This window comes from Centropristis striata, chromosome 11 (genome assembly GCF_030273125.1).
Source record: "Centropristis striata isolate RG_2023a ecotype Rhode Island chromosome 11, C.striata_1.0, whole genome shotgun sequence".
Taxonomy (NCBI): domain Eukaryota; kingdom Metazoa; phylum Chordata; class Actinopteri; order Perciformes; family Serranidae; genus Centropristis; species Centropristis striata.
The window spans coordinates 20,060,194-20,073,458 of record NC_081527.1 but is presented as its reverse complement, the minus strand read 5'-3'; the positions used below and the strand labels follow the sequence as shown (position 1 = coordinate 20,073,458).

Sequence of the window (13,265 nt, the reverse complement as noted above, 5' to 3'; positions counted from 1 at the left end):
ACGGGGAGAGGCTCATTTCTCTGGTGGACATGGTTAGTCACTACCTAGCAGGGGGGGAAGGGAGACAACAAGGGGAGCTAGCACACAGCCTGTACTGCTCGGAGGCCACAAAGCCTGCGGCTCCCACAGCAGCTGGGGTAACAGGGTGAAGGTGGTAGGAGAAATAGAGGAGGAGGGGAAGGATGGATAGGGAAGGACTTAGCCAGAAAAAGATGAAGGAGAGAAGGAGGCAGAAAGTAGGAGACAGGGGCTGACAGAAGAAAGAGGTGAGAAGGAAGAAGACAGGTGGAGGAGAAGGGACATTTTAGAGGTGAGGCAGGGTAGGTACCAGGGGAAAGAAGTCATCTCACATAGCCTGTTCTCTGTCTCATAAATCTCACAAAGTTCTGGAGAGAAAAAAAACTTGGGTATACCTTTGGAAAAGCTGACTCTGGCATTCTGAAAAACACTTTTTAGAGGTACAAACAGGCTCTCCAGAGAATGATTTGATTGATTTTAAGAAAAACAACAACAAAAAAATAAAAATTCTGCAGACCCCTGTGAGTTGAAGTTGCAGAGTTCTGGCTAAGTGAGATTAGGAAAGGCTTAGCAGCAAAGAAGAAGGCTGGTGTAGGAGGGAAGAGAGAGGAGGAAAGAGGGGAGCAGGCTGGGTAGAAGAAGAGGGCTACAAGTAAAAGACAGGCTTAGGACAGCTAAGGAAATTAGAGTGGTTAGTGCACACATATGCTATTGGTTAGAGCAAAGGGCAAATACGACAGGACATGGGGTAAAGAGCAGGCAGACAGGGGTCGGGACACTGGTGTGACAGTGAAACTTGGTGGTCTAGATCGGATTTGGGGCCAGAGAAGAAGTAAGTTGGGGGCAGGACTGGGGAGTTATTTAGACTCAGCGAGATGGTTAGTGGCTGGGTGAGCGGTTCTGTCTGGAGCTGGGGCGTTGGAGGGTGGGGGGCATGCGTTATTAGCAGCGTGTAAACAGGGCATTGGCTGGCTCGGACTTTTAGTTTAGCTTCGGGCAGGAGAAGTGGCATTGGCGGTTTGTTGCTGCCGTCTCTGCCCAAAAAGGAAGTCACTGCAAAGAAAGAATCTAGTAGAAATAAGAGGGGTAGGGGGAGGGAGGTCAAAGATTTAGACAGTGCAGAGGGCCTAGTTTGTTATGGGTGTGATGAGAAACTTAATCCATGCGCACTTACTACATCCAATTAGAAAAGAAAAAGGACATGAAGAGAGTTGACGTTTTTTTTCCACAGTGCTTATCTTAGATATTTGCTTTGAAAGAAGGGTTTATTCTTTTTGGAGCATTTCGGGGATCTAATATAATTTCTATTTCTCCTTTGCCCATTGTGCTGTGTGAACAAGACGCTTTCTTTGCCTGCATCGGAGGCAGGAGAGGTGGCTTTGATGCATTTTCGAGCTACCTGTCTCCCTCTGGTGGACAAAGTGTGCTTGGCAACATGCCTTCTAGTAGTGTGAGTGGGTGTTGCTTTGCATCAGCTGTCGCATACTTACTGTGAAAATGTTGGAGCGGCGCTTTGACTGCTTGCGGATGGGCGTGGGCGTGTTGGAGGCAGCAATGGTCTCAATGCGCATCTCCCGCTGACTTATGCTGGGGGTGGAGGGAACAGAGGAGGAGTAGTCGCTGAATGCACCCCCACCATTGGCCGCCTGGGGAGCGAGAGAGATTAAGAGGAACAGACAGAATCAGAGGAAGGGAAGAAGGGAGAGATGGAGAGATTAAAAGTCAGAGTCTTTATAATGAGGGACTTTCTATTTATTCCCCCACACTGATAAAAGAATTACATAAACAAAGCGGAGAGATTTCTTTAAATAATGCTCTTATGTTAAAATAACATCAGCACTAAGTAAAACAGCGTGGTGTCTTTGAGGTTGGGATCTTACCTGGTTAATGTGAACAGAGGGGATGGATGCAGCGGGGACTGATGAGTGGCTGGGAGAGTTAGGGAGAGATTTGCATGGACCGATAGAGAGCTGCTGCTTTTTCCTCATGGCCACAACCTTCTGGGCAACTGGAGAAGAGAGTGGCGAAGACACAGAAACAGATTGGTCATTAATCCTGTCGAAGTCTCCCTGATATAAATACTTCAGAGAGTCTTGAGGGACTTGTTAATGAAGCGATGAGAACATAGCAACCAGACATGTGCCTCTATAGGCTGAGAGTTACATTGCTCCTTTCTGAGGCGAACAGATGTGAGTGTAACAACTTGTATCAGCTACTTAATCAAATAACAAGCATCTTATCTAACAGACATTAGAAGGGTTGAACTATGTCTGCTACGCGCCAACAAGGTGCTTGATTGCTTTGTTAGCCGCTGGCTGAAAAACTCAACATCCAGTTGAGCTCTTGAGAATCTCACATATATAGTTAGGAAGAAAGCCTCTCATTTCAATGGTGTAATGGTGTTCAATTTCAATTTATGTAAGCAGAATTGTACTCTTGTCAATGTAGGGCTGATTTAAACTATTTAATATAATGTTATGAGGTATAATTTATAAAAATAACTTAAAAATTGATCATGTTTTTCATGTTATATTTCCACCTGACAAGTAACTAAAGCTGTCAGCTAAATGTAGTGGAGTACAAAGTGCAATATTTACCTCTAAAATGTAGTGAAGTAAAAGTATAAAGTGACATATATGGAAATATAAGGTAAAGTACAAGGACCTCAACATTGTACAGTATTTAGAAACTGTTTTAGAAAAACGGTGACATTAAAAAGAAATTATTGCAAAAAAATGTAAAAATACGGTGAAAATGACTGATCCACTGTGAGGATTGCGTGCTGTCCTTATGACTGTGTTCTTATTTTATGTTATTATTTATTAAATGTGTTTTATGTTTAGCTATTTATTTTTCCATGTCGTCAGCAATGTCAGAGTGAGGCTGTCCATATTTCTCCTGGGAAGTGAAGAAGTGGAACCAGATGTACATTGTATGACTTTTAAAGATTAAAGAGGGACCGTTCTCAGAATCACAAACTAACATACTATTAATAATATAATGTATATAGTATATATTAATAGTATGGCATCAAATCCAGTATTTAGTGCGTTCCAACTGTTTATATAATATGGATTCTGTGTACGGAAGAAATGCCTGGATATGTAATAGATAAGCAAGAATTTATCAGTATTAGATATAGGCTTTCTGGACATACTGCCCATTAATGCAATGCGTCTCCTCAGACTGTGCAACAGCAGAGATTTTGAGCCAGGCTTAAAGCTGTTAATATGTAATATATGTAGTGTTTGGACATGTTAATAAAGGCTTCATACAGTGCATTAAAACAGACAAAGAACACTATTTTCCTTTGTTTTTTATAAACAGAACTCATATTAATCAAGTAAAGCTCAACAAAGTAAGCAAAGCTAATTCCAACCAGACGAAGAGGCATATGAGCACATTATCACAAACACCTCGGGCCGTTTGTTTTCCAGCCACATAATAAGCAACATACTGCAAGGTGGCTCATACATATCTCCTGGGGGGAAAAAAGCTACCTCTAGTTCCAAGAAAAGTAATCATACGAAATGATGCTTGCAATTTTTTTGTGTCATTCACTGAGCTCCACAGAGTGATGTTCGCCAAATGAGACTATTGTCACCATCTGAACAACCTGATTTGCCATGCAATTGGTGCAACCTGTCATTTAATTCATGGCACACTCGAGTGAGGCACTGGGTGGAGCGAGAGGGAGGGAGGAGGGTGATGTTTGCGGCTGCGTGACGTGAATTAGCACTGAGGGAAAGAGAGATGATTTGAAGTTGCACTGACAGCTGGGACCATAACGCCCGGCTGCCTGCTGCAGCATGGCAAATACAGAAAGAAGGCAAGAGTGATACAGAGAGACATCTCCCGACAGCCAACACTCCTTCATCTCTTTTAATTATTTCAAATTGGGCTTCAGGAAGCAATTACGGCTGGGAGGGAAGACAACGTGCCTGTGCATCAAGTGAATGACATGCAAAGTGAACGTTGTGTTACATATTCAGATGTTTTGTGGAGGGATGACAGGCTTTCAAAAGAGCTGCAGCCTTTGGGGATAATGTGGTGTTGAGTCGAAGCTGCTGAGTTTCCAAACGACAGTTTCATGACTTCAATTATGGATTCAGGGAAAACTCAGAGTTTCCACATACTCTTAATAGGCATTAAGAGGGTATTTCACTGTTCATTCACAACCAAATATTAGCTGGTTTATAGTCTAGAGCTCCACATTTGCATGCAATCCATCTTCATAATTTAAGCTTCTGTGATTAATAATTGTAGTGTTTGACAATTGGATTAATTTAATTTAAAATGACTGCTGTATTATAAATTGAGGTGAGCCTGTTAATGTTCATCTACTGTTAACAAAGCTTACTGTCAATCACAGCTCTTGAGCATGCAGCATAAAGAATATTAATATGTACACCACTTCATGTGATTGAAGCATGTGCAGGGATTTACGCATGTTGCTTGCAATAACTCATGAACAGCATGAAGCACTTAACAATTAGCAAGAAGTGAAGAGAAAGAAGAAATTTCTAATGAGTGAATTTTAACACAAATGCCACTGTTTAACAGAGTGACACACGGAGGTTTCAGAGAGAAATATTGCAAGATTATCAAGTTGATCTAATGTTTTGTCAGAGAAAGTTACTGATAAAAAAAATGTTCCCATTTGGAGTAAAATGAGCAATGGTTTGCTTCAGAGTTTGACTATCTTGTGAGTGACAAGTGACAAATATTTCATCAATCTCTGTTTACTTATATTGAATGAAGGTGCCTCCTGGTTAATTCTATCTGCTTGGGAACAATAATAAAATGTTTAAGAGTTGTTGTGTGATGTTGTGCTTCGTCTCTATTAGCTAGTAACTTAGCGTTGCTAATGCTAACAAACAATCCATGCGGCCACTTCTCTCTCCAAAAAGAACAACAAAAAACACTCAAGGCTTCAAAACGGTAATCCATAAACCAACAGGTGATGTCATTGTGGCCACATCCACGTTTATACAGTGTTTGGTTGCAACCAACAACAATAATCTGCAGATTCATTTTTCCATAAATTGCCAATTGTTTCATTTATAAATGTCGGCAAATAGTAAAAAATGCCATCACAATTTCCCAAACGTAAATTGACATCAAATGTACACCAAATATTCCCAATTGCCACTTACTCTTCTTTTAAAGGAAATCTGAAACAATGGCTCAAATCACATCAAAAGTGTGACCACTAACAGGACTTGAGACGACTTGAACATTACTTTTTATTGCATAGTTTTATCCTGTCTGGGTCTGGTATGTGTTGTGTTGTGTGTGTGTTGTCTCCTCTATTTGCATCTTACCTATGTACTTGCTGTCTTTTATATTTGTATTTATTTTTAATTTTTTAGGGACTACGGATGCAAACTAGCAGCCTTGCTATAATCCGGCATATTTACAAAGATGTTTATCGATGTTCATTAATGTGCACTGTCCCTATCCAAAAATAAAGTATTAGTATTCGTATTCGTTGAGAAGCTTAACTAGTTAATCTTTGGTTCTGTTGTTTTACAAATTGCCTGGATGATTTATTTAAATTTAGTTCCAGCTACCTGTTACGTCAATCCACTAATTGTTTCAGCTCAAGTAAAAACAATGGCAATCAAAGCGAAACAACAGAGTTCAGGAGTTATAAAATATATTTTAGGTGCTGTACTCTAATCCATCATCGCCTTCAGGCTACTATTTATACTTCCTGTCTGTGTTAGCAGCCTCTCACCGTCCTGGAAGACTCTCTCCACATTCAGGCCATAGGTGGAGCAGGTCTCGTAATACGTGCAGCGCTTCAGGTCGTTTGACAACTTTCTGGCCCGCGAGTCATCGATCACTCTAGGGTTGGCAGCACTGATTGCATCTAAGAGAAAAGGGTAAAAAAAAAAACGTATTACACAAAGATTTAACTTGAATGATGAGAATGGTAACATTCTGAATTGTTGTTATTGAAATCAAATGTCACAAAGAAGATACATATCCTTTAATTTGTGGGATTTGTTGATAATGATCAAATTTTGTGTCTTAAGTCAGTGCAAGAATAAAAGTTCTTCCTGTACAAAGTGCGTAGTTGCATTATGGAGGAAGCAATATCCTGACAAAACATATATATATCAGAAGCAGGGCAGACACCTTGTGTTCCTACGAGGACCATGGGGACCTCAGCTGTGTTCCTGTAGCTGGATAGGCGCAAGAAGTAATTGTAGACTGTCTGGAAGCTGATCTCATCCTCCAGGCTAAAGACGAAAACCACCGCATCCACCCAGGCAGCAAACTGAGGACAGAGCAGAGGTGACATGTTGAAGTATTGTGAAATATAAACTGCCTCAATGTGGCACAAGAACATTCACACAACAGTAAATTGTTTTTTTGCCTCAGAACCATTGCAGTCTGATACTTTACTTGGATGTTTGAATTTGTGCAGAATGATGTACGTGCAGAGTTTGATACAAGAAGAAGTTTTCACATTCATCCATTTGTGCACAAAGTTTCTTTTACTTGCAATATTTTGATTCCAGTCTCAATAGTTTTGCTCTCAAGATAATTTCTGATTGCAGCGTATAAAGTTTTGCTCTCAACCTTTTGTGTTTGATTCCATAATAAAGACACAAAAGTACAGCACAGTTGCCAAGCTGTTACTCCCATCAAGACTGGCCAATAGAGACATGTCTTACATCTTTCGGCGTAGGTCCCGCCCATGGCATTTAGCTCATCACCAAGCAAAACAATTTTATCCCAAAAAGTGAATTTTTTTAATCACATTTATTTTACTTGCAATAAGACATTTTTTGATTGCCGTGTGGAAGGTTTTGCTCTCAAGCCCATTCAGTTTGATTGCAAACTAGACAAAAAATGAACTACTACTTTGAAAGACAATTGTGATCTAATGTGCAACACACTATAATGTGATACTATTCAGTACCGCGTTTAAAACTATGTAATCGCTGTTATACATTTGACAGAATCTAAAGTGCTAAAACTATTAAAAACAGATCTACAGTCATAGACATGTATGTATTTATGTATATGTATCTAATGGTATCTGCATACGTTTCCCTGGTATTTTTTTTTTTAAATATATAATGTAGAAAACAATGCTTGGGTTGATTTAGAAATGGTGTTATTTATTTATGTATTATTTAAATGGTCAGCAATTGACTCACACTGAACAAACAATACTTAGCTTTTTATTTTATTTATTTATTTATTCTTTATTTTATCAGTGTTCATCTCTAGAATTTGTACATATCATGCATAATAATGTATAAAAATGTTATGTATTATTTAATAAATAATTTGTTTTATTGGTCTATTTTCATCCCAACTCATAAATTCTAAATATTGGCTGTTATATCGTTAATCACTCTCTAGTATTAAGTGAAAAGGGACTTCAATTCAGTCCAGTTTCTGTATATGTAGCAAAACTTTTTAAAATATAGAATTATCATATTAATGGTTCCGACATGAGTGGATATCATTTTTAATGTACATTTTTAACAATGTAATTTAACTTTTTTTTTAACTATTGAGATGTATTATTCTTTAAAATAATTGCCTTAGAACACAGTTTTAATTAATCCAATTTGTTACAATAATGAGTTCCTGAATGAGGCGATGCATCTCACATGTAGACAGTGTTACTGTTCTGTGTAGCGGGTCTTCTTTTGACTGAAGTTCATACATACAGACAGAAGAGGGCAGTGTAGCAACATGCATAATAAAATAAACTAAGCATCCTGTTTTCACGGAATGAATCAGTATTGAAAGATTAAACCCCTACTACTGCATCCTTATCTATTTTCTATATTCCCACTGCTATCATAATCTAGCAGTCTTTGTATTTGCTGCGTCATATACACATTCACATTCCCAGCGTGCTTTATGATCAAACAGGGGAGAGAGGTTTCCCTTGAGCGGAGGAAATCAATCCTAATCACCATTCATTGTTGGAAAAGAGGCAACAGCAGCAGAAGCCAGAGTAGTGCTCGCAGTGACAATCAAGTGATAACTATTCTCCTGTACTGCCCTCTTCTTCATTCAGCTTTCACACCTCACCCAGACCCCCATAGGGAATGAATGGTGAATCAAGCCACAACTCTGCTCAGCCTCGTGTGAGCATGAACATAATGGAGGCCTTTAATTATGCCACTAATTATACAGGCAGCTGACAACTGAACCAAAGTCATTCCTATCCCCTCGTCTCATAGAGCGTGATGAAAGCGTAAATTCGGGCTTCGCCAGTCCAGGTATCAGTAGCTGCTAATGGAAACACATGGTAAATTCACCCCAGCTTACACGTGACCACAACAGTGACGCCACAAGCGAGTCAGGGTTGTAACGCATTTTATTTTTCTGTTTAGTAAATCACCTCCTTTCCCCTTTCTGAATCTATTTAGGTTGTTCAGAGATGATGAAACACTTCATGTTTAAAATCTACAACATAAAAAAACACTGAATACATTCTAATAATTCAGCTTTGTCAATTAAATATGTTGATTTTTACAACAGGGAAAAGGTAAAAGATTTGCAAGGTATTTAGTGTTATTTTTCAGGTTGGGGAAAGTATTTAAGGGCTGAGGTCGGACAGTCTTTTCTGCTCAGGAAGATTACCAACTAAGTGAAATGACGTAAAGTAAAAGTATCCGAGTGGCAGCCTTGATAAGAGCTGGTGGATCTCTCCAAAATTGCTAAGGAAAGGAGCTTCAGTTCTTCCTTCCTTATCTCCTTTAGTGTAGAATACACTGGACCAACCTTTATGAAAGGAAAGGACATAATGCATCCCACAATTCCTTATGGCGGCGACATTTAAAGTGGCGCAAGGTTGCCTGTTCAGGAAAAAACAAACAAATGATATGTGCAGTAAAGTGAGCGCAATTCATGTTGATCAATATGAGTGGACAGGAGAGTGAGTAACCATTTGCTTCACTTTTGTGAAAGCCTTTATTGTTTTTTATTTTAATTCCAATCAAACAATCTGGATGAAAAATATCTAATTGTGATTATTTTGACTGATCGCAATTGCAATACGAACACGACTGTGGAGGGAATGATAATTTTTGCATCATTATTTTCATTTTTGTTGAAAAAAAATATATGAAATTGATGATGTTGTGATTGTTTGCAGGGATCAGTACAATACAAAACACTTCACGTCTGTGGGATATGATTTGTAGGGCGGGACTTCAGTGCAGCATCACAGGACTTCATTCAGAGTAGGGATGGGCGTTTGGAAGAAACCTGCCAACTCGATTATCTATAATGATCGATCAATTAATCGATTAATCGCTGCATGCATACATGGGCAAAATAAAAATTGAAAAATACAGTACTATGCAAAAGCCTGTTTTGATAAGGGACGCTTTTATTTTGAAAAGGACGAAAAGAGACTTGATCCTGTCAATTGTAAAACTAACTCAACTGAGATTATGCTGTAAAAGTCAAGGAGTTCAATGTTTTACGTTTTAGCCCCCGAAGAGGCATGAGGTTGGTTTTCACAGTAATCTTGCATATTTAAACGTGTTTTGTGTTTAAATAAGTTTTGGATCAAATTAAACCTAGTAATTCATGCTAGCAAGGTTTGATACAGTAAGCTAGTTTTGCTAGCTTAAGTTAGTACTCTTGTTTTCCTGTGTGTTTAATAATTATTATTGCAACTTTCAGTTTGTAAACTGTAGCTTTATCCAACTTAATTCTCAGCTCATTGACTGATTCACATACAGCCGCAGAACTGAACGCTCGGCCGTGTTTTCAGCGAATACTGAAATGCAGTCATAGATAAAATTAAAATTAAAAAATACACAGATCGATTAAAAATTCCAAGTGATCGACCAAATTCTTAACGACCATTAATCGATAATTGATTAATTATTCCCATGCCTAAGTCAGAGTGATATTGTGCCTTTAACAAATATTGTGCCTCCTGTGATTTGGATAAATTGCAGTTATGTTTCATCCTTATAATAAAGCACTATCTTCTAAATGTTTAAATCACTTGCTTGAAACCACGCAGTAAGAATACAGGAGGAGAAGGTTCTGTATGCTTTTAGTTCTCAATCTTTGGAAAATTGTAGCTTTACCACGGCTGACCCACTCCAGTAACATATACTGCAGCATAATCATGTATTCTATAGTGTAAGCGCAGTTGGATTCTTTTAGCACTGCAGTTGAAGTTAACCATCGAGAAAAGTGGTTAGAGAAGGCACAGGATGTTATTTTCTGACAATTCCACCGGATTTACACATCCACCAGACACAGAGCAACATTAGCATTCATTTGGAGTTGTGTTTCTAATACACCAGACAAATGGAAGGCCAATAATCACCTGTTTTCCCTGTTTTTGTTTTCTACCAGCTCCTGAGGGGAATATCTGACTCTTTAGCAGCTACATTTAATGCTCCACTATCACCAGGTAGCTGCCAACTTTGGCACTGTCTGTTTGGCATTGGGTAGGTAGCATACAGATGGTTAATCAGAGCTTTATGGTGACAAACAGCTGTCTGCATCTGGAAGCCATAATGATAGGCCATGAGAGGGAACCAAAACAATAAAGTCAAACTATGCTGCACTGATTAAGTTGTGGTAAGTGTTGCCAGAGATGGACCATCTCCAGAGTTGGATTAACGCTGACTTTACTGCCAAATGCTGGTATATATGCAGGAGGCTGGTAGGTTTACATCACTATACCAACCAAAAAAAGCCTAGGTGACTTCACAAGGGCTTCGTTACCATTGATTAGCTTTTGTCAGACATAGCAGATACTTTTCTACTAGGGTTGTCACGATACTAAAATTTTCAACTCGATACCGATACTCAGGAAAATATTCGATACTCGATACCATTTTCGATACCACAAGGATAAAAACAAAGACCCCAAAATTTAACAGAAATATTTTTATGAACAAGAAAAATGCAACATGTAAAAATGAACAGAACCACAGGTTAAATACTTATAATGAAAAACATTTGTGCAAAAAGAAACTGCAACTATGATAACAAGCTTCAGATACTCGATACTTTTGAAAATGAGTATTCTATCCGGATACAACATTTTAGTATCAATACTTTTTTGAGTATCGATACTTTTGACAACCCTAGTTTCTACTAAGTCTAATAAAAATAAATAGAGAAGAGAACGACAAGCACTTTGCCTATGGATGAAACACAAACCCTGTTGTCAACAACCACCGCAAAACGCAGCAGTAAACAGCACCAATGGGGGCACTTCTTTTAATTGCCATTGACTCAACACAAGTGCATCATCAGTTGCATACACACCTTCAGCAGCAGGTAGCCCTATTGTAGCGGAGATGTAAATCCCTGCTGTGCCAGGCTGACGCATTGAGTCAAACCATGTCAAGCCAAGCCAGCATGTATGGAAAGGAGCTAAACATGTCCTTTGTTAAGTATAAACCCCGTAAGATCTGTCAGTGGGAGGTAAACCCCAACACTAAAACATGGCTAAACAATAAGAGCTTCATACCTGCTCCGTCATTACACAAGGTGGGATAACTGGGAAGAACCTACTTAATTTACTTCCTAAAAAAAGCATGACATAATGTCATTATGACAACATCAATTTGAAGTTCTCTTACGAAGACTTAGTAAAGCCAACTTTGGAAGAAACAGTAGCTTCATTACTCTTCATATTTCACACACTAATAGGCCGGTTAGGTGCTGCGTTGCCCCTTTGACCATAAAAATTATTTTGGCTGAGCTTACTCATTGATCTGTTGCTGCCCCTTAAGTGCTTTTGGTAGAACAACCACAGAGGGCTGTCACGCTGCTCCAAACAGTCCCGCAGAGAAGTAATGGTCTGTCTCTAAACACTTCCTGCCTGCATGACAGTTTGCAGACAGTTTCTGTCTGACACATCTTGCAGCTTAGAGAGTAAGGAGTCATTTATTTCATGATCAACATTTTTACCTGCAATTCTGGAGGCCCTCCTTCATCTCTGATCAGAAGTAGGTAGCTCTGTCCATCCACCACGATTTCTTTCTTGAACCGTCCACCTGAGGAAGAGACATTTATTTATTAATTATTTATTCTTAAAAGAGTTTGTTACAAGGTTATTCATCTGATTAAACACACAATATGCAATTTGCTGCCACTAGGGGTCTCTCAATCAAAACAATAACGAAAGATGGAGTTTCAATATGGTCTAACTGTGGCTTATGTCATCATCATTTGTCATTCAGGAGGTTTTTAGCAGGAGCCAAATTATCTGGATAGGTCTCCACTTCTCAAAAACAAATGGACCAGGTGATTAAAAAGGGTAAAAACACTGATTAAAGCAGTTTCTTGTTAAAAATCAGTGTTTCTCAGATGATGTTTGGCACACAGATGCCAGAGCTCAGCTTGTTTCTCTGAGACTTAAGATCAAGATGAACAATAACTAAAATCATTCTTCCGGTTAAAATATATAGTTAAGAACGAACAAAATCTAAAAACTGAACAAAAGGTCAATCTGTGACAGCTTCAGGCAGACAACCATAACGTTGACCCATGTGCAAATGGGGTTCTAATGCCACTGACAGGCAATAAATGAATGGTAACAGACCGTTACTTTGATTCAAAGTACAGATTTCTCTTGGTTTAAAAACTGTTGGAAACATTTGTAATAATGTAAGTACACAACTCCACAAAATATATGACATATGTCTAGTTGTTTTAAACTTTCAATGCAGAAAAGTTATATATATTATATCAATATAAGTTATTTTTTAGGGCTGGTACAAGAGGATATTGGAAAATTGTCTATAATAACTGACCAACAGGGGTTTTCACACTCATTATTCATAAAAACAATGAGGATGTTGTGGATATCAAATTTAATATCAAAACACAGCTTGACATGGCTCATAAAAGTTTGCTGAGATGTGTATGAGTCTACGTGCAGTTCTCAATTTAGAAAGTGTTGCCATTAGGATCATACGCCGACAGGAAACCAGTTCTCTCCGGAGCCAATTATGTGGGCGAGAAATTGCCATTTAGCGTGTCTAATGCACAGCTGCTGAGGGAACAGGTTCAGTGCCACTGTCATTGCACTGCCACAAGTCCTGGAAAGGCCCAACTTTCACTTCACAGAAATTATCAGACTGCACGTTTAGTCCATCACTTCTCTGCATGAGCTAGAGAGGTGCAAGATATTGGTTTTCACAGCATTAACATAACTCATTACACTTTGCAATAAACTGATAAGACAAGGAGAGTTATTTTAGCTAAGAGACTAAAAAAAG

General features: G+C 38.7%; 1 protein-coding gene across 1 annotated transcript in view; it reads right to left on the bottom strand.

The window, feature by feature from the left end:
* Positions 1-13,265, bottom strand: part of agap3 (ArfGAP with GTPase domain, ankyrin repeat and PH domain 3) — a 133,747-nt gene that overhangs the window by 53,572 nt on the left and 66,910 nt on the right. The window contains exons 4-8 of the mRNA XM_059343758.1: positions 11,953-12,038; positions 6,163-6,304; positions 5,759-5,893; positions 1,899-2,026; positions 1,509-1,664 (exon numbers count right to left, since the gene is read on the bottom strand). Of these exons, the coding sequence (XP_059199741.1) occupies positions 1,509-1,664; positions 1,899-2,026; positions 5,759-5,893; positions 6,163-6,304; positions 11,953-12,038 (647 nt within the window). The remainder of the gene's footprint in view (positions 1-1,508; positions 1,665-1,898; positions 2,027-5,758; positions 5,894-6,162; positions 6,305-11,952; positions 12,039-13,265) is intronic.